Here is a 24,680-nt window from a genome sequence, read left to right on the forward strand (position 1 = left end):
TACTGCCTCCAGCTCAGACGCGGGATTTTCTCATCTGTTCCTCCGGCACGGGCGGCGCGAGGAGGACTCAGAGTGCTCTGTCCCCGTCTGCCCCCTTCCTCCCAGGGCCGGGCCCCCTCCACCAGGGGCACTGGTCTTTCCGGGGCTGCCGGGACATACGAGGTGCTGCCCCAGGGCCTTGGTCCGCTGCTCCTCGGCCAGAACTGCCCCTGGCTCCTGCCCTCGCCCCCCCGGACTCTCCCAGATGTTGCCGCATCCGTGGGGCTGCCCCCGGCTCCCCAGCACTGCCCACCCGTCCCCATGGTAACGGACGCGCCCCTCAGGAGGGGCTCGGGGGCTCCGGCCGCATCTCCCTCTACTGAGGGCAGGTCCTTGGGTCTGCTCCTCGCTATGTCCTGGGGGTTGCCCAGCGCCTGACGTGTGGGGAGGGCCTGGCAGGTATCTGCTGAGGGCAGGCGGCTGTGGACGCAGGGAGGGTGACAGCAGCCGACTCTTTGCGGTTGGTCCCCAGGTCTGCTACGCACCTGCCCTCTGGCCTGGTCTCTTTAGATGGAGCTCTCGGGGGAACGCCCCGGCCCGGCCTTTCCCGGGTCCTGGGTCTGGAGGCTGACAAACCACGAGGAGTGTTTTCTTCCCCAACAACTGGACCCACGGGGTGTCCAGCCCAAACCCACCCAAACCCAAATGGTGCAAACGGGGATGGGGCGGCAGGAGGCGGCACAGCCCAGGTCTTGCTGCAGCCGACTCTGGGTCAGCTCTCCGGCGTCCACTGCCACAGACGTGCCTGCGGGCTGCTGAGAGCGGGACACCTGCTGGCCGCGGGCTGCGGGGACAACGGCTAGTGGTCACTGCTCGGCTCCGCCCTTCCCTGACTTCTGACGGTTCACTCCGGGCTCACTCCTCGTCTCCAAGGTGAGGGCTCTGCTTGCAGCCGAACTGTGCAGGTGTCTTCCACTCGGTCTTCGGCCCTCTGTGCCCTGAGGACACCCGGGGGTACTGTGCTAAGGTCTGTGGCCTCAGGGGGCTCACTTCACAGGCCAGCGGACAGCAGTCGCTTGGGGAAGGGGGGAAGCAGGACGGAAGCACCCGCAGAGGAGGGGCAGCTGCCCCCCCAGGGGAGAGCGGCTGCAGGAGGGCGCCGGCAGGATGCAGCACTCCATCTGGGCTGGGCCTCAGGGCTGAACAGACCTGGCCAGGCCACCCGGGGGTGGGACACAGCAGACACTCCATAGGGTCTGTGACCCCCACTGATGACATGCCAAGTACTGGGGGGTGCCGTGCGCCCGGGACACGGCCTGCTGCTCCCACCGACTCACAAAGGGCCATAAGCCCCCCTCCCCAAAGGCTAAAAAAACGACTGGCGCAAAGAGAGGGACGTGTGCTGGGTAGTGACACCCTTGGGGGCGCCCCTTTTGGAAGGATGGGTCGCCAAGGCGCCTGCAAAGGAAATGGAGGTGTGGGCAGCAAGGTAGAAAAAGGGAACTGGATGGGCAGTGGAGGGGGGGGTGTCCCTGAGACACCCTCCAGGGACGCAGAGACCCCGGAGGGCTCTGTCCCCGCAGGGCCCTGGCTGGTGTAGGCTGGAAGAGCCGGAGCAGCCCAGGGGACAGGGGAGCTGAAGACAGCTTAAGCTCACCGAGGAGGCGGGTGGGAGGGGGCCCAGGAACCTAGGGAGGGCACAACGACGACCCTGGGCCCCGAGGCAGGGAGACTCTGCCAGGAGGTGGAGGGCGGGAGGAGGAGACGCAGGGGTGGGAAGCAGTGGGCAGAGGAGCCTTCCAGCCTCTCTGCAAAACGAACGTGAGGTTAGCTAACCAGCCAGTAATTACGGCCTCTCTGTAGCTGCTCATCTGAGCCCTACAGCCCTGCGGGGCAGCGCCACCGTCACCCTCGAGGCAGTCGGAGACAGGTTCGGGGACGCGGCTTCCAGGTGGCTCCTGGAGCGCTGAGCCCCGCTGCCCTGGTTCGGGGCCATGGTCGCCACCTGCCACCTGCGGTCACGGGCCGCTGAGAGTGCGGGCAGGGAGGCAGAGGGTAGGTCTCCAGGGAGGACCGGGAGTCGCAGGCGCATGTGCGAGCATGTGGGAGTGGTCAGGGGGCTAACAGACGGTGTGGGAGTGGCCCCTCTGCAAACCTCGGGTTGACACATGGCTCCAGCTACCAAGCGCCCACCACAGAGAAGCCACTCATAGACGCTTCTCCTTTTCCCCTCGTCTTGGTCCGCAGACCCCTGCACACCTCTGGGCCCCAGGAGGCGACGGGCTTGCAGCCCGAGAGGTCCCGGGGTCCATCCCACGGCGGTGTCGACACCACCCTCACCGCAGCAACAGCGAGAGCACCTGCTTCACGTCTCTATCCGGCGCCGTTTGCACTCCTTTGGGTCCGAAATACGACTGATTTAGTCCTCACAATACTCCAAGGTATCTGCTTTTTGTAGATGAGGAAGCAGATTTGGGTAAACTAACCCACCTGAGGTCAGACAGCCGTGGACACACGGCGGCAGGTCTGGGCGGGACCCAGACAATCCAGGTCGTGGGGTCACCTGTCCAGACGCTTGGCTGCCCTGCCTCCCAGCGCCCACCGGCTTTACAACCAAACATCTTTAGGCAGACGCAGACATCCTCCACTTGTTTTCAGACCCCAACATTCTCTATTATTTATAACCCGAATCTCCGCATGCATACTCCGCGCCAATTCCTTGAAGGCATCTGAATTTGCATCTTCTGGATGAAACCGAATGTTTTGTGCAGACCCATCTGGAAGAGCGACGGAATATAGATGGGTCTGGCTTTGTGTAAACCCAACACTTAAGCAGCTATCAAGACTAATTTTTCACGCATTGCTTATTCAATACGTCTCATTACTTTATTGTTCCATCTCATAGACGAAGAACCAAATAAGAGGAAGAATCACAAACAAAAACCTGCCTTCAAAAAAATTAAACAAAACCAACCCCGTGCTTTCCATGAAGACTCACTTTGGGGGAACTTTATTAAGTGAGGGATTTTCCAAATTACTTGCAGGCAGCTGAGAATAACGGTGGTCATCTGAATCCAAAAAAGAATATTGCAGATTAAAAAGGACAAATAAAACTGTAGAAAGCCCAGGCCTGCCGCATAACCCCAACGGAGAATGCTGTAAATTTTAAATTACATGTGAGTGGGACCAACACGACACCCACGCAGAACGGTTTTTCCCGCTTGTGTTGCAAGCCTTTGTGGAGAGCAAGGCTGCACGGAGAAGAGAAGGAAGGAGCAGGGAGTGGCCTGATACTGATGTGAGGTCACTGCTGGTGATAGAGGGTCCATCTTAAATGTGAACAGACTGAGAAAGGATCCTGGTGTGTCGGGGGTACAGACTACAGGAAGGGGGCATATGACTCTACAAACTTCCCTAAATACCCAAGGAAAGGGCGGAAGGTGGGAGCAAGGAAACCATCACACAGAGAAGCGATACCTGAGTATGACATCTTCCCCGCAGCAGGTACATCGGACACAACAGAAGTCAGACCAAGCCTCTGAGGCGTAGCGATAAATGTGAGTGAGCGTAACTAACCTATTAAAAGAGAAATGTTTTCAAATGGGCTCACGAGGCAAGGCCCCACTCTCTGCTGTTTACAAGATTCGGAAAGGCTACGATACAGGGATGGTTCAAAGTACACCCGGCCACCGGGAAAAGGATGACAGCAGGGCGGTATGCCCGATACCAGGCCCAGCGCCAGTCAAGCTACAAAATATGAAGAGTGACAAAGAAGACATCGTGAAGGCTAAAGTCACAATTGGCAACATAGATATAATAGTTCTGAACAACTATGTGCTAAATAACACAGCAACTACCTTTAGGTAGCAGAAACTACAGGAATCGCAAAGAAAGATAGAAGCACGCTAAGAACGGAAAACTTTAAGACACATCTCTCAGAGCAAAATGGGTGACGTGGAAAGAAGTGAGCATGTGGGGCAGCCCGGGTGGCTCAGCAGTTTAGCGCTGCCTTCAGCGCAGGGCGTGATCCTGGAGACCCGGGATCGAATCCCATGTCAGGCTCCCTGCTTCTCCCTCCGCCTGTGTCTCTGCCTCTCTCTCTGTGTGTCTCTCATGAATAAATAAATACAATCTTAAAAAAAAGAAGTGTGCAGAAGGCACAGATGACATCACAAGGCACGTCTTATGATCATATACGAAATTTTATACCCGAATCCGCCTTCTTCTCAAACGCACATGGACCATTCAGAACAACTGATCGATTTTTACAACTACAAGGACATAAAGAGAGAAATTCCACGATGTAGAAATATTATACACAGTGCGACGCGATCAGAAATGACTGACAAAATAGAAGTAGAACGGCCCTTCTGCCTAGAAAGTAGAAGAAAATAACTATTAAAAAACTTCTTGGTGACAGAAGGAATGAACCCAAATTACAGCATTTCCAGTAAATCAAACATTGATCATTGTAACCTGCGGGATCCGATTAGAGAAGTTATTGGAGGACATTTTACAACCTTAAGCCCTTATATCAGTAACAATAAAAAAATGGAAATAAATGAATTGGATCCCCGACTCAAAAGCTAGAAAACGAACAAACACGTTACGCAAAGGGAATCGCTGGGAGGGCGACGCGAAGGTGGAAGCAGGAATCAACGACGCCAAGAGCCGAAAACCGGAGACGTAAGGATGCGTCTTGCAGAAGGAATTAACAGAACGTACAAAACCTCCAGCGAACCTAACCTAGAGGGCAAGGGAGGAAGTCCATGCTGAGGCGGAGCCCGTGGCTTGGGACCATGGGTGACATACTTACGCACACAGAACGGGGTCTTGCCCGACCAGAGGTGGTCCTGCTGGCAGATGCGCACAGACATGCCGATAAGCCGGAAGCCGGCGTTGCACTGGTACACCACGCTGCCCCGGTAGCTGTAGTTCTCCCCGTTGATGTGTCCGTTGACGATGGGCTCCGGGGTCCCACAGTGCCCCGCTGCGGGGGGAGAGGAGGACAGAGTATAGATCGGAGGGGAGCTCAGAGAAGAGGAGTTGGGGCTTGGCCAGGGCAGGAAGTCAGGGACGGTGGGGAAAAGGACCAGGGCCCCCACCACCCACTGTTTCCCCCGCTCCCTCCGAGAGTAGCTGTCCCCGAGGGGCTTCGGGAATCCCAGACATGAGGGAAGTGGTGACCCCAAATCCCAAGGCTGAATCCCCAAAGGCCATCCATCCGTCTCTGAGCTGTAGCTTCTGGGTCTGTCCGTGGGTTAGAAATGATCACGGTCACCTCTGTGCCTCTGGGATTACCTCCCTCTTCTTTTCATCAGCCAGTGTCGACAGCAATCTGCTGCGTGGAGGGCACCTTGGTCTACGTTAGGGCTGTGAAAGCCCGGAGGAGTCGAAGGTAACTATGCACAGCAGGTGCTTTGGCTGACTCTGTCCTTCCTTCCCCTTGGGTGGCAGGAGACTCGGGCAGCCCACCCTAGGTGAGGGACTTCACTGAATGGGGTTTGGGGGGGTGTTCCCAGCGTTGCTAACTCAGCAGTGCATCCCTAACAGCGGCCCTGGCCAGTGGGAGGGCGGCACCGTTCACTCTGGAACAGAATCAAATCTACCCCATGAGGTCTGTGTGGCCGGGACCCTCCTTGGCGCTCGAGGGATCCAAGAACGAACCGAGAGGAGAGAATTCTTCAGAATCTGGAGGCTTGGTAGAGAACGGACGGGCCGTGGGGGAGATGAGGACTCCGTCCCGTGTAAGCCAGGTCGTTTCTATGTGTTTGTCATCTTTTATAAACACACACACGTACGTAGGCAATTACGCGCATGTGCACCATGTATTAGACATGTACACGCACATGTATACAAACACCTGCATGTTTATATGCACATGGACGCCCCTCCTATGTGTGTATACGTGTGTGCGCACACGTATGCACGTACATATGTATACGTGTGTGTGTATATGAGTAAAGCTTTGTCTCATCAGGCTTGAAGCTCTCATCCTTCCAGATGCCCCCAGGAGAAACGAGTTCAGGGCTGTAGCATGGAAGGTGCCCGGTGGCTGGTGCCTGGACTCAAAATCTTACGCCATAGGGAAAGTGATGCCGTTTAAAGACTGGAGTCTGGCTTTAGAAAGCTCTCCCCCATTTAAAGGAGGAACAGGGCGGTGGGATAGGCCTGGGGGCGGGGGTGACTCACCAAGGCAGCGGACGTCCGAGCCGCTCCAGAGCCCGTTGGCCATGCACTCGCGCACCCGGGAGCCCACCAGCGTGTACCCCGAATTGCAGGAGAAGATCGCCGTTGCCCCATAGACGGACAGCGTTCCAATGCGGTGGCCGCTGGGCGGGACGGGGAGCTCTCCGCAGGAGATGACTGCAAGGATCACAAGAACTCAGTGGCTCGCGACAGCCTGAGAGAGGCCCCTGGTGCGTGCTTCGTGGGGAAGCTCGTAGGCAGGGCGACGCGGAGAGCCTGCTCCGACCCCGAGGCCCTACGCTAGACGGAGACTCTGCAGGGCCCGGGCCCATCGGCTCCTTCGTCCTGGCTGCTGAGAGCAGCGCACAGGCACGGAGGGGAGGCCCAGGGGCCCAGGCCACGCTAGGTGGGGGCACCTTCCCTGCACCGCAGCCGCCACAGCCCGTGACTTCTGCTTGGCCACACCCACTGTTACGGTCCATGGTGGGGTCCAAACGTGGATGCCTAGAGACATAGTGCCTTGAATCGTGGGTGTCGGGAGGAGGTCCCTCCTCGTCCCACCCGGTCTCAAACTTGCCACTCCTCGCTGACAAGCTACCTCCTCTATCACGTCCTCACTGATGAGGTATCATGAGTGCACCCCACGGCAGTGGGTGCTGTGCTGGGCCAGTCGGACCCCCATTTAAGGTGGAAGCACAGCTTGTGACCCTTCGCTGCTAGCCCTCTTCGGGCTGCCCTGGATGAACAGTCCTCCCTGGTAGATCACGCTCGCTATCTGGGGCACCTGCGCCTAGTGTTTGGTCAGCGTGCAGGCATGAAGGCTCTCGCCCCAACGTGTGGCAGTTCCAAAGGACCGTCCGAGCTGCAGAGCTCCCCGTGGGGCCAGCCGAGGGCCACACTGACACCACATCAGAGGTCCACTTTGCCACCTTCCCTTACACAGCATGGCGGGGCTCTCAGGAGTACTCCCTAAGGAAGTCTGTCTCAGAGTCGCCTCCCAGGGACCCTGGTCTTGTAAACTATCTTGAGGAAATAAAAACAGTCATCCAGAAGGAGAGGCAGCCACTTGGGGCCACTCCTTGTGCTACAGCATTCCTCTACACACGCTCCCGTTACAGGTCTTGTCACACCCCGTTATCATTGCTTCCTTATTTTGTCCGCCTCTCCAGCAGACTAGAAGATTCTCTGGGGCAGGAAGCATAATCTTTTATCTTCACACTTCTATAACAGCTGGCACGAATGTTGACTATGTGAATGAGTGGATACTCCCCTGGACAAAGGCAACTTTTTAGTAAAGTGATAAGATGCTAACAAGTACTTCCTTAAAGGAGGAAGGCACCTCCCCAGCTCCTGGTCTAGGTGAGTGTTCAAAGAGAGATCCACTGCTGTCCCTGGTGATGCCCCTCCTCTCCCTCTCCATGTGTGGTAGAGTGCAGGTGGGGGGCACTGTGCTGAACCTGCCCACCTCCCTCCTGGGCTTACTCTGGCAGGTGGGCATAGAGTTCCCGAGGCTCCACTGGCCATTAGCCTGACAGCGGATGACCCTCTGGCCGGTGTAGTAGTAGCCGGGGTCGCAGATGAGCATCAGCTGGGCCTGGAACTGGTACTGTGTCTCAAAGATGAGCCTCCATCGGCCATGTTCCACGCTGATGCTGCTGACATCGGGACAGGTCACAGCTGGGGAGACAAGGAGCAGCGAGGAGGAGTCATTGATTCATTAATTATGGAAGACACAGGCGAGAGTCCAGAGCTGGGGACGGGGGGACTGCGATGCGGTAATAAGAATCTTCGGTTGTCGGGCAGGTTTGTTTAATGCATGAAATGGACTGGGGTGGGGGCAGGGAATGCCGCAAACCAGGGTGGGCAGATCCACACGCACACACACAAAAAAAAGTAGAAAAAAGAAAAAAAAGGGGAGGTGGTAGTCAGTGCTGCTTGTTAGATGTGAAACTTGTAAGTTCTCTTTGGTCAGGTCTTTATTTTTCAAGAGAAGCTAGAAATATGGATTTTTATGGGAACTCCTCCAATTTCAAAATGTTGGGAAGCAATTCAGAAATCTCGTAAAGCTCACTGTAAGTCGAAGAAACAAAATAAAACAAATCAGAAGTGTAAACCCCGGGGTGCCTGGGTGGCTCAGTTGGTTAAGCATCTGCCTTTGGCCCAGGTCACGATCTCCAGCCCCACATCGGGCCCCCTGCTCGTGGGGAGTCTGCCTCTCCTTCTCCCTCTGCCCTTCCCCACCACTCGTGTGCGCTCTCTCTCTCTCAAATAAAAATTTTTAAAAAGTGCATATATATAAAAAACATTTTAGAGTTCTGTGATCAAGGACATTCATGCAAATGTTCTGGTAGTTTTTCCTTCTAAAAGGAAATTATTCCTAAGTTCTGTGATGGCTTGTGGAGACATCTCCGGGCACACTGGTCTATCAATGCCTCGAAAGCAATTTTGGACGGAAGCCCAACTTGGCCGATGACACTCTCTGTCTGTCTGTTTCCCGAATCTCCAATCTCCGTGTACCTGCTTCTTTCTCATTACTTGGTGCTCAGCTCACCCCCTCTAGGATCTTCTCAGCTGCATCCCCAACCCCGCCTCCACCCCTCTCCATGCCCGAGGACTCACGGACACACTGTGGGGGTACATTGTGGTTGCTCCAAAGGCCCGTCTCCAGACACTCTGCTGTGGCCTCGGCACCTGCCTGGAGGTGATAGCCTTCGCTGCAGCTATACACAGCCTTGGTCCCCACTGTGTACTCTTTGCCAAACACCATCCCATTCTTGGGGGCCTCCGGAAGCCCACAGGAAAGAGCTAGCAAAGAGAAAACAACATTAGGAGCATGGTCTGGTTCAAATGGCATTCTGAGAACATATTTTAATCTTCTTTCTCCCCAAAGGCCCTAATAAAATTATAGTGAAGACCAGGAAAGTGGAAAAGCCTCGTAACAGAAAACAAAATGGGAGGATCAACAGCAGAGAAGACTTCAAAAAAACTTCAGAAGATGGAATGCAGATCGAAGTGTGTTGATAGATTACGAGAAGCTGTAGCTGAAAAGGTACGAGGGAGCTATAGGTAAGACCAGCTCCCCTCCACCCTCTCCCACAAATACAATGTAGGGGCAGTTGAGCATCTATTCCCCAAATAAAATAGAGAGTTTTCTTTCCCATTTGAGGAAAAAAAAATAGGAAGTCCCTTGAGAGAATCAGGGCTGCTCAGGTAAGAGACGGCATCCCAGAGCAAAGCTCTTCGGATTCTAGGATTTAAGAGCTCTCAGGCCAGTGCCCCTCTGCAGCGCCCCTCATGCTCAACATACCAGCTCAACTTCTTCACGTGGGAGGCCTGGCGGGCAAAGACAATGCGTGTAATCACAGCAAAGGTGACTCACATTTGCTACCTGGAAAAATCAACCTCGCCTTTCCTTTGAAATAGGAATGATCATGGATCACTGCACATATGAAGAAAACCAGTAGCATAAAAGACATAAAGGCAAGATTACCGATAGAAAAAAATAGAAATAAAGTTCTCTTTTAGGAAACAGGGCTAACTCAGGAAATAGAAAGTATATAAGCCTTAAGGTTTTGTGTTTTTTTTTAAGATTTATTTATTTATTAATTCAGAGGGAGAGAGAGAGAGGCAGACACACAGGCAGAGGGAGAAGCAGGCTTCATGCAGGGAGCCCTACGTGGGACTCAATCCTGGGTCTTCAGGATCACGCTCTGGGCTGAGGTGGTGCCAAACCGCTGCGCCACCGGGGCTGCCTGCCTTAAGGTTTTGATTAGCAATATCTTGAGAAAGTCAGGGTGACATATCATATTCATTAAACAAGAACAGAGGGCTTTGAAAAAAGAACAACAACAGAACAAGGAAAATCTCTTTTAAGTTAAAAGTACAATCGCTAAAATAAGTATTAGATAGAAGAGACTGAGATGAAAGGTAAAGAGAATTTCCCAGAATGTAGGCCAAAAAGCCAGAAACTGAAAACGGGAGAAAAAGCACTGGAAGTACAGGAGGTTGATATCCAGGAGGTCCAACATCCCACCAGTCAGAGTTCCGGAAAGAGAGACAGATCACAGATGAGAATTTCCCGGAGGTGGAGAGACACAAGTCTTTAGATTGGAAAAGGAGCCAAAGGGACGCAAAAGGAACCATTATTATAAACATCATTGTGGAGTTTTAGAAGATGAAATACACGTTCCTACAAGTTCCCAGAGAGAGAGAGAGAGAGAGAGAGGTAGAGAGAGAGAGAGAGAGAGAAACAGGACATCCCTGTGAAGGAGCAAGCATCAGGCTGGCATCACACTTCCCGTCGGCAGCAATGATGTCCAAAGACAATGGAGTACATTTCTGAAGGAAGTGATCTGCAACCCGGCCAACCTACCAAGCATACGTGAGGTCAAAAGTAAAGGTATTTTCAGACATTTGAAGACCTGGAGCATTTCCTTCTCATGAACCCTTTATGAGGGATTTACTCAAGGCTATGCTCCATGAAAAAGAGGGTGAAAACCAAGAAAGGGTGAAATATGGGATATAAAAATATAAAAAATGATAGCGCTAATGCAGCAGCACAAAGAAAGGTGACAGCTCATGAAACAAATGTGTACGGCCACGTGGTGGTCGGGGTCATGACAAGGAGCAGGGTCAACGCTATGTTTATGGGAGGAACGCGCATTACTTAGGCAGGAGCAGTTTGTCCTTGAAAGAAGCTGATACAGCTGAGGAACTAGTGCTCTGTCGGCGCCTCGAGCCTAGGCCGCCCTCACTCCGGGGCAGCTCAAGCAGAGGAAGTTCCCATCCACCCAGGCCACCAATGGTCCTTGATGCCACTGGAACCCAGAAGAGACATGGGCCAGGGCTTCCGTAGGATATAGGGAAGGATGGACTCTTGAGAGGGAGGGGGATTGGGATATCGAGATGGAAGACGGCTTCAAAGACTGGAAAAGAGAAAAAAATAGTGGATGAGGAGGAACTGAGGAGGAAAATGTGGAATGAAGACGAGTGTTTGAGTATGATACTCTCTTAATGCCTAAACAGCAGGACTTTAAGCTCCTCTGGTGGTAATAGGGGAGGCAAACTGTGACCAATGGATTGCCCTGCTTTCCTGAACCTCTTGTGAAGACCCTACTGGTGTGGGAGGAGTCAGTCTGGAGACGGCAGGTGAAGGAAGTGGACGGCAGCCCCGACTCCCTGCTCTGGGCCCAGCTCTTCCCATGCAGATAACTCCGAGGACAGAGACACTGAAAGCCCTTCCCCTGATCCCCACGCCGAAACAGCCCCCAAACCCCGAGGTGAGAGGGGCACTTCCTGTGGGCAGGAGAGGAGGGCGCAGAATCACCAAGTATTTGAAGCTGGGGCTGGGATGAGATCTCTGAGGGGGAGAATATGTAGTGAGAGGATGGGTTGGGGGGCTGGGGAAGGACAGCAGACACGTTAGAAGGCATGGGATCTCTACCGGGATGCACTTGGTGGAAAGGCATGGTTGGGGAGGAGCAACATGGAATTGGAGCGATGCCAGGCCTTTCCTGGCCCCGGGTTACGGGGACCCGTTCCCTGAAGGGCCCCAGCATCCGTGTTCTTGGAGGGGAGCTGGTCTGTGGAGGGAGGAGCGAGACAGCCTTCCGGGGAGAGACTAAGGGTGTAGGCTCGTAGGCCACGGGCTGCGAGCCGGGATTCCAGAGCCTTTGGCAGGAGGGCCCAGTGCAAGGGCAGCAGCAGGAGGCCTGGGGCTGGGCATGAAGTGCTGTGAGACGAGGATGGAGAAGCCTACGGGGCCTTAGTTTCGGGAAGTGACAAAGGAGAACAGACATGAGAGGCGTGGTGGTTCCTAACTGGAGCCTTGGGAGACAGATAGTTAGAGACCCGGAGACCAAGCCCGGCGCCACTGGCCACCTGTATGTGCTCTGGGACCTTCCCTTAGGGCATCAAATAGAGCATGAGGGACACATCGTTGGAGGAGGCTCAAGCCCAGGCAAGAAGGTTCTGAGGGGCAGAGATGACAGACGTCACTAGACAGGACGTCACCACGCTGTGAAGCAAAGAAGAGGAAAATCAAACACGAGTGTCATTTCCTGCCAATATTGTTGGCAAGCCTTTTCTTTTCTTCTTTTTTTTTAATGCAGCAGAAATGATGTGACTGCAGGAGAAAGGATGACTGCCACGCGCTGGTGTAAGTGTAAGTGAAGGCAAATGTCCTCAAGGGCAGTGAGTGTCAAAAGCCGAAGATCTTGCATAGGTTATGGCCCAACAATCTCATTTCTGGGAATTTATTTTAAGAAATAAATATGGATGTCCACAGTGATGGAATTACGAGGATTTTAACAGCGGCGCTGCATGCAGAAGCAAAAAATAGAGAAATTCAAATGACCAACAACAGGACGATACTTAAATAAATGAGTTCTTCCTTTACAATGTGCGACTGCCAGAAATAGTGATGAGGAAGTGTATTTAATTATGTGACAGATGTTATTAAAGAATATTAAGAGCTCTGTGCTCCGAGGATGTCGTTTGTGTAAACAACATATAAAAGATTGAAAGGAAATGTGCTGAAATGTTACACGGGGATCTGGGGTGATGGGATTACAGGTCGATTTTTTCCTGCCAAGTCTTTATTTAAATTACAGTCGGCCACCACGCAGTATAACATTAGTTTCAGGTGGAGGATTCACTGACTCATCAAAACACGCACCCTCCTTAATCCCCATCACCCGCTTAACCCGTCCTCCGAGTCTCTCTAGCCTTCCCCCCCCCCCCCCGATCCCTCGTCAGAGTTACTTTAAGGGAAGACAAATCCCATCAACTTGGAAAGGCAATGCATGCAAACTACGGATCGCAGGCTTGCCTGCAGAGCGAGCACAGCGAGCCTCTGCTCCTCCTGGTTCCCTCTGCCTGCGCCACCTCGGACCCAGTGCTCCCCCAGCCCACACTGCTCTCTCTCCAGTCCGTGGTTCTGCAAATGCTCTTGCTGTTGCCTAGAATATTCTCCTTGCCAATGTGTGGGCCCAAACCCCACCTGCCCTGGGAGCCGGATCCCAGGCATCCCCTCTTGGGGAGCCGAGCCACCTGTCACCCCCTTTCCATGAGCTCCTCACCTTGACAGAGAGGAATGGCCTCACTCCACAGGTAGTAGCCCTGGGGGTGCCGGGTACAAATGGCCATGCTGTGTCCCACCAAGCGGTAGCCGGTGTTGCAGCCAAAGTGGACAGAACCTCCGGGCTGGGTGCTGGGCTGGCCCAGAAGGAAGCCGTGGAGTGGAGCCCTGGGCAGGCTGCAGTAGGGAGCTGGACAACAAGAGGAGGCTCAGGGGAGCACGGGCAAGCAGGAAGACAGGTGCACCCCAGGCCCCTGGCCCTCCCTTCCTTCCCCCATTTTCTATCTTGGCCACTGCCAGGTCCACCGCACGGTGGGTACTGCAGTGAAGCCAAAGAAAAGAGAAAGACCACGAAGCACGTGGCCTGGAGCAGCACGGTTCAAGCAGCTAAGCTCCGTCCCCCGAAACCCTTCGGCTCCCAAGAGGCGCAGGAAACAGGCCCCGGGGGAGGGGGCTCCAGCAGCGTGTGACGCCGGGCAGTGGCTCTGGAGGCCCGGCTCCGACCGTCCGGGTCTGTGACTTGGGGCGCATCACTGAAGCTCCCTGAGTTTCACTTTCCTCACCTGTACTGTGACTGGAAATGCCAACCTCAGAGGTTTTTGGACAATTGAAGTGGGACTGCGTCGGGAAAGCCCCCAGCCCAGCGCTTCAACAAAAGGCCCTTCTCCGTGTTACGGAGCGGTGGAGAGGGAGCCGCACGGTCCAGGACCATGGCCTCTCCGCGAACGGCCTCAAAGGGTTTCATCCGTTTATCCGACAGACATGGAGGGCCCACTATGTGCCCGGTGATGCTCTAAGCGCCGGAATATCACAGCGAAGAGAACAGTCACAACTCCCAGCGCGGGGGGCTGCTCATGAAGACTTGCCGCGGATCCCCAGTGGAAGTTCCAAGAGGCCGGCAGCGCAGTGGCCAGTGCACACGCCGGACATGTGCCTCCATTGCTCCAAGAGGCTCAGCGCCCCAGGCAGGCAGGGACGGGGAGGAAGGCCCCAGGCCCTCGGCACTGCTGCCCCGTGGGGACATCCTCTGGCCTCTGAGTTGGTGACCACACCCCTGTGCTGGCTCAACGGTGCTTTAAGGATGTTCCTCCGGGCTTACCTCATCTAGAACAAGCCCCTCAGCCACAGGACGCACTGAGTCCTAGTGATGGGTGCGGGCCAAAGTGTCCACTGCTTTTCCACTAAGGTTCTAGTGGTTTCACCGAGTAGTTGATCAACCTCTGTTGGCATGTGCTCTAGCTGTGCCCGACCTGTCACCCCCGAACACATGGCGGGTCTTCCAAGACCTCAAGGACAGGGCAGCTCCTTCGTGGTGCACTGCTTCCCCACCTGCTGGGCCGGAGCAGCTGCCGGCCACCCCCGGACGCTGCCCGAAGCTCCCCGACGGCGACCAGAAGGTTTCGTTTTCATACTAAGGAAACTGCCATCTGAAGGGTGACTTGTGGAATAATCACTGGGCTAGCCCAGGACAGAGCCGGCCACCGCGCTGGGGGCGCGAAGCCACCCTCCCTCTGGTGTGCATGGAAGAAAGGAATTTAGGGTTCACTCTGCAGAGACAGCAGACCCTGGGGCAGTGAAGACCCGTCTCCTCCCGGGCTCGGCTTGGCCTCATCTCCTGGAGCTCCTCACGGCCTTCAGCAGCGCCGTCCGCCTCCGTGCTTGCAGAGCCCCTCCAGTTGTTGGACCCGCTCCCCTTCAGAACAGGCTGGGCTGCTTGTTAAGTTTTCTTGCCAACCACAGACGATAATCCCCACGACGGGAGTTCAGATAAATTCCACTTTTTTTCCCCCCATCTCATTACATTTCCAAGGATATTTGTGTGCTCCTTGTAGACCGCAGCCCTGGTCAGTGCCTGCCTAGCAGGCCTCGATCTGCCTCTGCCTGAGTTATGGCGGGAAGAGCCAAAGACAGGCCCCTGTAGGCCATCCCTTGGCTGCCTGTCTGACATTTCCCACCCGAGGACCCAGATCTTAGGGGTTCTCAGTTTTAAGGAACGTTCATCAATACTTCAACAGTGTTAGGGATGGGGTCACCTTGTAGGCATTGCCAGATGATAAATAATGAACTTATCCAAAAGACACTGTAGCCTGGCAGTACGAGCAGAAGAGAGGGGCGAGCCTACAGCAGGGAGAGGAGCGGAAATTGGGAGGTGGAAACCGTGGGGGACACTCGGGCAGCTGTGGTGAGAGGTTCAGACGAGGGAGGAAGGCCCCCGCCATTGATGGAGATACGGCCCACGGCTAACTTGGGAGTTTGGGGTAAGCTACCTCAGGGGCCCAGGGGCTGTGGCCCTTCTCATGGGCCCTCTGGTTTACTCACCTGAATACCGGATCTTAAAGCCCTTCCGGTTGTAGGCATGGTCAGACGACCAGCGCAGGTACACAGAGTTGCTTGAGCTGGTGACAATCAGGGGGGCTGAGTAATTCCCACTGAGGGCTTTCAGCAGAGGACTCTGTCCCGAGGGACCTGGAGGGAGTACAGGACACAGGATTACAGACGAGGTCCCTTGATTCGACACCTCAGGTGTAACTGCCTCTCATTTCTCCTCCTCAGGAGAAGTCAGTAGGTTCAGACGGTTGGGGTCAGTGCAATGATCTGTACGTCTGTCCTGTCTCTGCATCCCCACCCTGGGTGCTCCTCCCTCCTGAGCCCTACCTAACGCAGAGCTCGGGGAAGTCACTGCCATCCTACAAGAGTTGGCAGGCGAGATGAAATCTATTTGCCATCTTGGGACTTGCCAAGGTGAAGCAGCTGGTTAATGCAAGAGCTGGTTCGCCACTGGGGAACTTCCACCTTGCCACCCGCTTTGCACGTGCACGCTAAAAACAGCTCTGTGCTTGTCATATAGAAGAGTGTGTGCTGAGTGAATACGTGTCAATAAGGCTACAGGGAAACACGGCGTCTCTGTGTCATACGTAACACAGTTCCTCAATGTTTCTTTCCAAGGTTCTTCCAGAAAGCCCTCCCTCTTCCTTTTTCCCGGCTTTAATGCCGCGGGAGTGCATCCTAAGGTGGCTGGTTCCAGGGAGGCAGGATATAAAGTGCGATGACTGTAACAGGATTTATTGCCCTGGAAATAGCCCTGAGTGATGGTTCTAGTATCTGCCAAGACAGCTCTTGGAAACTTGGCAGAGCTAATGGACCACATTAAACAAAAGAGAACCATCAGAACTGCTGTGACAAACTATGAAGGAAGGGGTCCAAGGCTCTGAGAACTGGCAAGGAAGAAGAGGTCCACCACACCGGACCAGAATGCCTGCTAGCTGATATGTCCCTCAGGAGGGCCCGGAGCTACTCCAGTTCCCTTTTTTTTTTCTTTTTAAGATTTATTTATTTATGATAGACACACATAGAGAGAGAGAGAGAGAGGCAGAGACACAGGCAGAGGGAGAAGCAGGCTCCACGCTGGGAGCCCGACACGGGACCCGATCCCAGGACTGCAGGATCGTACCCTGGGCCAAAGGCAGGCACCAAACTACTGAGCCACCCAGGGATCCCTGGTACTCCAGTTCCTAGAGCAAAAAGGAACACACTTCTGGGGGGGTGAGCATCAGCAGTCTTGACAACCTGCGTAACAGCCGTCCTCTGTAGCCTAAACTCACAGAAGGAGATGCTGTCAGAGAGCTGGGCTTCCTAGTTGATGGGGGGTGAGAAGATTCTAGAATATAGGGGCCAGGAGGAGGCACTCAACAATCAAAAGTGAGGCTAGCATAAATACTAAAGTGAGTGGCGAGGTGGGAGGTGGGAGGTGGGAGGTGGGAGAGCCTACCCTGTAGGGTCTATGGTGATGCCTCACAGAACATGATATTCCTCAGGGCAAGATAGATGGGAAGCCCCTCAATATAGGAATATATGAACAAAACATCAGGAACATATAGTCAGAGTGTGAGGAAAGCTGACCCCAATGGAAAGCTGCAACCCCTCCACCCAATTTAGAGACTTGAGCCTGGTTCTATTTCTTATTAAAGAACACTTTGGCTGAAGGACAAACTGGGTCCCCTATGAAAAAAGTACTCCCCTAAATGACATCAATTACATATACTAGTCATTGTCCAGTCCTTGCCTAAAGAACCCACAGCTATTTCCTCAGGCAACTGAATACCGGGGAAAAGGGAATGTCTAGGTGGTCCGAAGATTTCGGATGCCGAGTGTAAACTGATGCTGTCCCTGGGTGCCCAAAGCACTATCGTGGCCCCTCTGCTAGGTGACAGTCAGTGGAGCTCCGGCCCATCCATCACAGAACCAGCCTGGCCAAGCGGTAGCCCCGCACTGCGTCAGCTGTGCCAGGTGCAGTATCTTCATTAGAGCAGATTAACACAGCCTCGGTTACGTGACTCGCAGTTATTGACCCAGCAATGCGTTCTTTCCATACCCCTCGGAAAGGAGGACCGTAAGCAATTTGCATTCACATGAGAGAGACGGCAGTACACACGCGTGGTCCTGCCCCGGAGCGGTGCTAGTTCTCCTGCTCACTGTCGTCATAGAGCATGAAAAGAGGTGGGCCATCTGGACCTCCCGCAGGGTGTAGCAGACCGGCTCTCTCCATGATGACATGGTATTAATGGCGTCTGATGAGCCAGAAGGGACAATTAGTGTAGATGCTTTTAGAAGACCCATGGCTCCAGGGGATAAAGGGTAAGTTCTACAAGGAGTCAGGGGAGGTTTCCCCAGTGGTGTGAGGACACGCTGAAATGTCTTCTCCAAATTGAAGGACGAGTTAGCGTGCCTTTTCCCTTCCACGACAAAGAAAGCAGTGCAACGTTTGGTAGACCCCTTGAGTTTCAGAGGTGCATACTCTCCACGTGGGGATCTTGCTAGGATCCGTTTACTGGGTGCCGTTAAGGGTGGATGCTGGAGTAAGAAAGGGTTCAGTAGCGGGACCAGGCTGCAGCACGAGCACCCCTGCCCGTGCGCCATGCAATCCATGGGCTCCCATGGAGGGGAGGGGTATTGGGGTTCCGGTGGTAGAGGAAGATGTGGCTTGGGGCCTCCAGAAAGCTCTCACAGGGGGTGATGGCGCAGGCCCCTAGGGCTCCAAAGCAGACCTGCACCATGGGCGGCAGGCAACTCCTCAACATTGGACTGACTTACCGTCGAAGATCTCAAACTCATCGTACTGCTTCTCACTGAGGAAGTACTCCACTGTGAGGGAGATGTTGTAGTCGGGCTGCACTCTCACCAGCCAGGAGCAAGTCTGGAACTGGGGATAGCTGCCCGGGTAGCTCTGACTCAGGATCACACCCGTGGAGTCCGTCAGAAGCTCATTCGTGGGGCAGTGCACTTGGAAGAAAGAAAGAGAAACGCCAGGTTCATGAGACGGAGATGGAACCGGGGCCAACGAACTTCCCTGGGACAAAGGACAGTCACCGGCAAGAGTATTTGGGCGCAAACAGGATCCCAACACCCACCAACATGCTGCTCCACGGCATGAGGTGGCCTCAGGTTCTGCGTCAACGTTACCTCACTGCCGGGATGCAGGCCTGGCCAGTCGGTTGGAACCACTTCCTAGCTCAGAGGTGGGCTTTGGAGAAGGCAAGGTGACACAGACAAGGCACGGCATCCTCAAATCTAAGAGTCGATCCATTAAACAGGACGGATTTGTACAAAGACAGTACTGGGCAGAGGTGATTACGTGGATGTATGGCCCGCCCCTGGCACTTGCTAGCTGGGTGGTCTTGGATAAATTATTTCCTCCCTGTGCAATGGCTTCTCCACCCCTGATGTGGAAAGACAACACCTGCTTTACACGGCTATTGTATCCTGCACCACGTTACGTCATTGCACACTAATAATGTTGTATATAATATTATAGGAAGGAATATACATAATGCATGCAGCTTGGTGCCTTCATAAACCCCAGGGACGATAATGGTAATGATGGTAATTACACCAGGAACAGAAGGAGCTAGCAGAGCTTGGCTGTGGCCTGATTAGCAGTATTAAGGTATTGCAAGAAAAACATGCCACCCCAAGGAGCACAGTCGGTGTAGACCTCAGAGAAGGGGTTGCTGGAGGGGCTAGGTTGGTTCTCCTGCGTCTGCCGCCAGGGAGGTGAGAGAAGATGCTGGTTCTGGGGGTCCTGCACGTGCTGCAAACCAGGGAGGTGCTCTCCTCTCCCCCGGGGGTACAGGGACCTGTCACTACATCCTATGTGAAACCACCTGAGGATGATCCCTCTCTGTTTTCCTAGGCTGAGGACTCCACAGTGAAGTTCTGGGGACCGAGTCAACCTTTTTAGGGCCTTGAAACAGGCCTGGCCTGGCCAGTAGTGGCAAGTATCCCAATCACTACAAAGGCAGGAAGCGTTTTGCTGTACGTGTGCCTTCAGACAGGCTTCCTGAATGTGTTGGATGCTAGGACACTGATGAGGGAGAGTTTCTGGAACGGCAAAGCCGAGGACCAATCCCCGGGTCGTCATTTGAGATGAGGCCATTCTGGGGAGGGGATTTAGCCACTCGATCTCCACCCATCTCTACTGCTTCCTTCAAACCCTCTGTCTTTGCAGAAATGGGGCTTGTTCATCAGCCCTGGGTCTGGGCTATCAGACCGAAATGCTTGCTGTGGTCCCAGATTCACGCAGCTCATCTGGGATTCCGTTGAGGAGCTTTGCAATAGACTCAAAAAAATTTATTTATTCATGAGAGACATAGAGAGAGAGAGAGGCAGAGACACAGGCGGAGGGAGCCCGACATGGGACTTGATCTCGGGTCTCCAGGATCACGGCCTGGACTGAAGGCAGACACCCGCTGAGCCACCCGGGCATCCCGAAACACACTTTTTTTTTTTTTAAAGTAATCTCTACACCCAACATGGGGTTCAAACTCACAACTCGAGATCTAGGATCACAAGCTCTACCAATGGAGCCATCCAGGCAACTTGCCCCCTACCCATGCTGCCCCCCACCCCCCGCCACCTTTGAGTACCTTTGAAAGGCACTAACTCACTTTTCCCAGGAGAACTTCCTTACTTTGTAAACAGGAAAGGAAAGCAAATGGCTTCTTGGAGGCAAACAGCCTTCCCTCTGAAAGCTCCTGATCCCACCAGGCTTTCCCCCTGGAACTCCTCCCCTGTTGGTGCACGGCTCTATCAGGCCTGGGCGTCGGCGTTTACGAGCTTTCCCTCCTCTTAAGCTCAGGATGTCTGGCCTTCGAAGGCTCAATACTACTCTTCCATTAAATCACCTGGTCTTGACGTCTTTGGTGGGGTTTCCTCTGCGAACGTTCTTATTTCTTTTAAAGAACTGGGAAAGCACAAGCTCTCTATCCTCTGGGGTCAACTTTATTAAATCATATCATTGATTTATTGGCACAGGCTTACCCAAAGATAATCTCATGATTTAAAATTTTCTTTTGCTTCAATGGTTATGTCCCACTTTCCCTTCCCTACTTTTGTACATTCCTGCTTACTCCCTTTTGTTTAATTTCCCGAACTGCTTGATTATTTTGCGGCTTTTTGTTCCAGGCATTTCTTTTTATTTATAAGTAAGGCTGTTTGTCTGTTGTATGACTCACGAATTTCTTTTTAAAATTCAACATTTTTGAGATATAATTTATGTACAATAAGTAATAAACAGACATTAGGTGTGCAGTTTAACGAGTTCTAGCAAAGCATTTACCTGTGTAATCACCACCATAATCAGGATATAGATAATTTTCATCACTACAGAACCTTCTCTCATGCCCCAGGCTCCAGGAAATCACTGATACTCTTTTCAGATTAGTTTTGATTATACTAGAATTTCAAGCAATTGGAATCAGACATGTTACTTTTGTGTCTGGTTTCTTTTGCTAAACATCATGTTTCTAAGAGTCGATCCATGGTGTTTTGTGTATTACCCCTTGGTTTATTTTTACTGCTCTGAAGCAATCACAGGACAGTTTGTTCATTCATTCATTCTATTTGTTATTAATAAGCATTTAGGTTGCTTCCAGTTTGGGATTATTATGGAATTCATATACAAGACATTTTGTGGATATGGGTTTTCATTTCTTTTGGGAAAATAGGGCAGGGGTATGTCTAACTTTGAAAGAAACTACCAGTTTTCCAATGTGACTATATAATTTTATATCCCAACTAACAATGTATAAAAATTCCACTTGCTCCACATCCTTGTCAACACTTGGTATTTTCAGCCTTAAGTTTTAGCTATTCTAGTGGGTATGTAGTAGTATTTCATTAGGGTTTTAATATGCATTTTCTTGATTACTAACGATGTTTAGCATCTCTTCGTACATTTATTAGCTATTCATACATTTTATTTTGTAAAGTGACTAGTCAAGACTTTGTTCATATTTTTATTGGACTGCTTTATTATTGAGTTGTTAAAGTTCTTTATAGAGCCTAGATATAAGGCCTTTTAAGAAATATATGTACGATGAATATCTTCTTTTATTCTGTAGTTTGCCTTTTCTTTTTCATATTTAGGCCTGTTTTTTCTTCGTGTATTTTGAAGCTCTTTTATCATCTGCATATTATGTATACATATCCTTTATAATGGAGTTAACTCTTGTCATTGTAAAATCTCTCTATTTCTGGTAATACTCCTTGCTTGCAGTATTATCCAAAATTTCTTTATGATTCTTGTTTACCATTTACATGATATATATTTTTTCTCTCATTTTCTTGCAATTTATCTGGTATTTATATTTAAACTGCATCTTTTGTAGGAAATTAAGTGATTACTGTTTAAAACCTCTAAATTTTGGCATGGTTTTTATGCAGCAAAATCTTACGGATTGATATGACCATATCATTCAAATATAGTAGGCCCCTACTTATTTTTGGTCTGTCATTGAGAGAGATGTGTGAAAATATCCAGCTACAATGGTGAATTTATCCTTTTCTCTCTATAATTGTCAATTTTTCCTTTACACACTTCAATCCTAGAGGCAGGGCAAGCTGGCAGAGGAGCAGGATCCTCACCTCACCTGGCCCAACCAGCTCACCTGGGTAACTTTCAAACCATCCTGAACACCTGAGAATTCAACCTGAGATTTAAGGAGAGAACAGCTGGACACTACAGAGAGAAGGGTGTCACTTCTAACAAGGTAGGAAGGTGGAGAAAAATAAAATAAAAACAAATCAAGGGTTGGGGGGCCTGCAAGGAGTGGGGCTGAGGGGGGTGGTGGTGAAAGCCTCTGGGACAGGGGAGCCCCGACCCGGAGATGTGGGACCTTAAAAATTCCACACCGGATTCTTCCCAGAGGGAAAGGCACTCAGCAGGGATCTCGGTGGGAACCACAGGGGGGCGGGAAGGTCTCCAGTCCCCAGGGTCACTAGGGGAGGAGGGGTGCCCGGGGGAGGGGGCGCATCCTGCTGCCTTGGGAGTGCGATTCCAGCAGCGCAGGCCCTGGATCCCAGGGTGCAGAGGGACACAGCCCAGGATCTGGTGCTCCCCCCGGGATGGGCAGAGGCAGGGAGGGCCCAGGACAGCGAGAATGCTCCTGCACCCAGGCGCCCCCAGGCTGAGCAGGTCAGCGCCCCTGCCACCTGGGAGCATCCAGGCTCATGCGGACTGATTGCTGTGGTGTTACTGGGAGAGCCGACCCCAGGGCTGGCGCCGCCAGGGGGGTTGTTACTCCTGGTGTCACCCCTGTGCATGGGAGGTGTGGGGCCCCCAGGAGACAGAGGCCTCACAGGACAAACAGCTCCCACTGAGCCCAGCACCTGGTGGGGGGCGGGGCATCTCCCCCAGGTACACACACCTGAGAGTCAGCACAGCAGCCCCTCCCCCCGAAGACCAGCTGGAAGGACAGGAGGAGAGCAAGTTCTTGACTGAGCAGCACTGGAGAGCTCCAGGGGAAGTCGAGGGATGTACAGTACATAGAACCAGAGGATAACCCGCCTTTTTGCACCCCTTTTTCCAGTATAACTCATTTTTATATCAGACTAAAAATTTATAATTTTTTCTCTTTTCTCACCTTAACTACATTTTTTAAAAAGTTTATTTATTTATGATAGTCACACACACAGAGAGAGAAAGAGAGAGAGAGAGGCAGAAACACAGGTAGAGGGAGAAGCAGGCTCCATGCATCGGGAGCCCGATGTGGGATTCGATCCCGGGTCTCCAGGATCACACCCTGGGCCAAAGGCAGGCGCCAAACCGCTGCGCCACCCTGGGATCCCTCTCACCTTAACTACAATATTTTACCACCTCTTCATTTTTAAGTTTCTTCCTTTTTGACTTTCATATTTCTACAATTATGGTCCTAGATATATTTTTCACTTCTAGATTCCCTTCAACATATTCAACTTAATTTGGGGAGATATACAAGATATGTTTTGTTTGTTTTGTTTTGTGTTTTGTTTTCTCTGCCTCATTTTGTTCTCCAATGGCGGAAGTTAATACCTTCTAAACATGACCAGCAGCACCCAGAACCAAGTGCAACACCGTGCTGGTTCTTTCTGTGAGACTAGATTCTCTCTTCCTTCCTACTCTGCCCCCCTCTTCTATCTCATTTATGTTTTGATTGGGCCTTGTATATGTATTTCTGGTTTACATAAATTTAGGCCTGAGCATCTTCTAACATACAGAATATACTCAGAACCAAGAGGATCACCCTCTAGGACCCCTCAGGAGGACTACATTCTCCCTCCACTACAACTTCATCACCACCACCATCTCCCAGTCCCCCCTTTTTCTTCTCCTTTTTTCCCCCTTTTTTCCTCTTTACTTTTGCTTTTTTCTCTTTTCTTTTTTTTTCTTCTTCTTGGGATTCTTGGCCTTGTATTTTCTACTACTTTGTTTTAAAATTTGTTTTTCACTTTAGTGGCCCTTTGGTTTTTTTTTGTTCTGATCTTTGTTTTTAATTTCTGGTCTCTGACCTCGGCAGAATCATCTAGGGTGAAATTTACTTAGGTCATGGTTGATATTCTTGACGCAGCCTGCTCATACAACCACTCTGCACTGAGCAAAATGACTGGAAGGAAGAACTCACCATAAAAAAAAGAATCAGAAACAGTACTCTCTCTCACAGACTTACAGAATTTGGATTACAATTTGATGTCAGAAAGCCAATTCAGAAGCACAATTATAAAGCTATTGTTGGCTCTGGAAAAAAAGTATAAAGGATTCAAGAGACTTCATGACTGCAGAATTTAGATCTAATCAGGCCAAAATTAAATCAATTAAATAAGATAAAATCCAAACTGGAGGTCCTAAAGATGAGGGTTAAGGAGGTGGAAGAAAGAGCGAGCGACATAGAAGACAAGTTGATGGCAAGGAAGGAAGCTGAGGAAAAAAGAGAAAAGCAATTAAAATACCACGAGGAAAGGTTAAGGGAAATAAATGACAGTCTCAGAAGGAAGAATCTATGTATAATTGGGGTTCCAGAGAGCACTGAGAGGGACAGAGGACCAGAAAGCATATTTGAACAAATCATAGCTGAGAATTTCCCTAATTTGGGGAGGGAAACAGGCATTCAGATCCAGGAGA

The 24,680-nt window shown here is 51.9% G+C and overlaps 1 protein-coding gene across 1 annotated transcript in view; it reads right to left on the minus strand.

The window, feature by feature from the left end:
- Positions 1 to 24,680, minus strand: part of CSMD2 (CUB and Sushi multiple domains 2) — a 439,342-nt gene that overhangs the window by 48,742 nt on the left and 365,920 nt on the right. The window contains exons 48-54 of the mRNA XM_041738011.1: positions 18,338 to 18,526; positions 15,566 to 15,712; positions 13,248 to 13,436; positions 8,788 to 8,973; positions 7,651 to 7,845; positions 6,172 to 6,345; positions 4,796 to 4,969 (exon numbers count right to left, since the gene is read on the minus strand). Of these exons, the coding sequence (XP_041593945.1) occupies positions 4,796 to 4,969; positions 6,172 to 6,345; positions 7,651 to 7,845; positions 8,788 to 8,973; positions 13,248 to 13,436; positions 15,566 to 15,712; positions 18,338 to 18,526 (1,254 nt within the window). The remainder of the gene's footprint in view (positions 1 to 4,795; positions 4,970 to 6,171; positions 6,346 to 7,650; positions 7,846 to 8,787; positions 8,974 to 13,247; positions 13,437 to 15,565; positions 15,713 to 18,337; positions 18,527 to 24,680) is intronic.

This window comes from Vulpes lagopus, chromosome 23, assembly GCF_018345385.1.
Source record: "Vulpes lagopus strain Blue_001 chromosome 23, ASM1834538v1, whole genome shotgun sequence".
Taxonomy (NCBI): Eukaryota; Metazoa; Chordata; class Mammalia; order Carnivora; family Canidae; genus Vulpes; species Vulpes lagopus.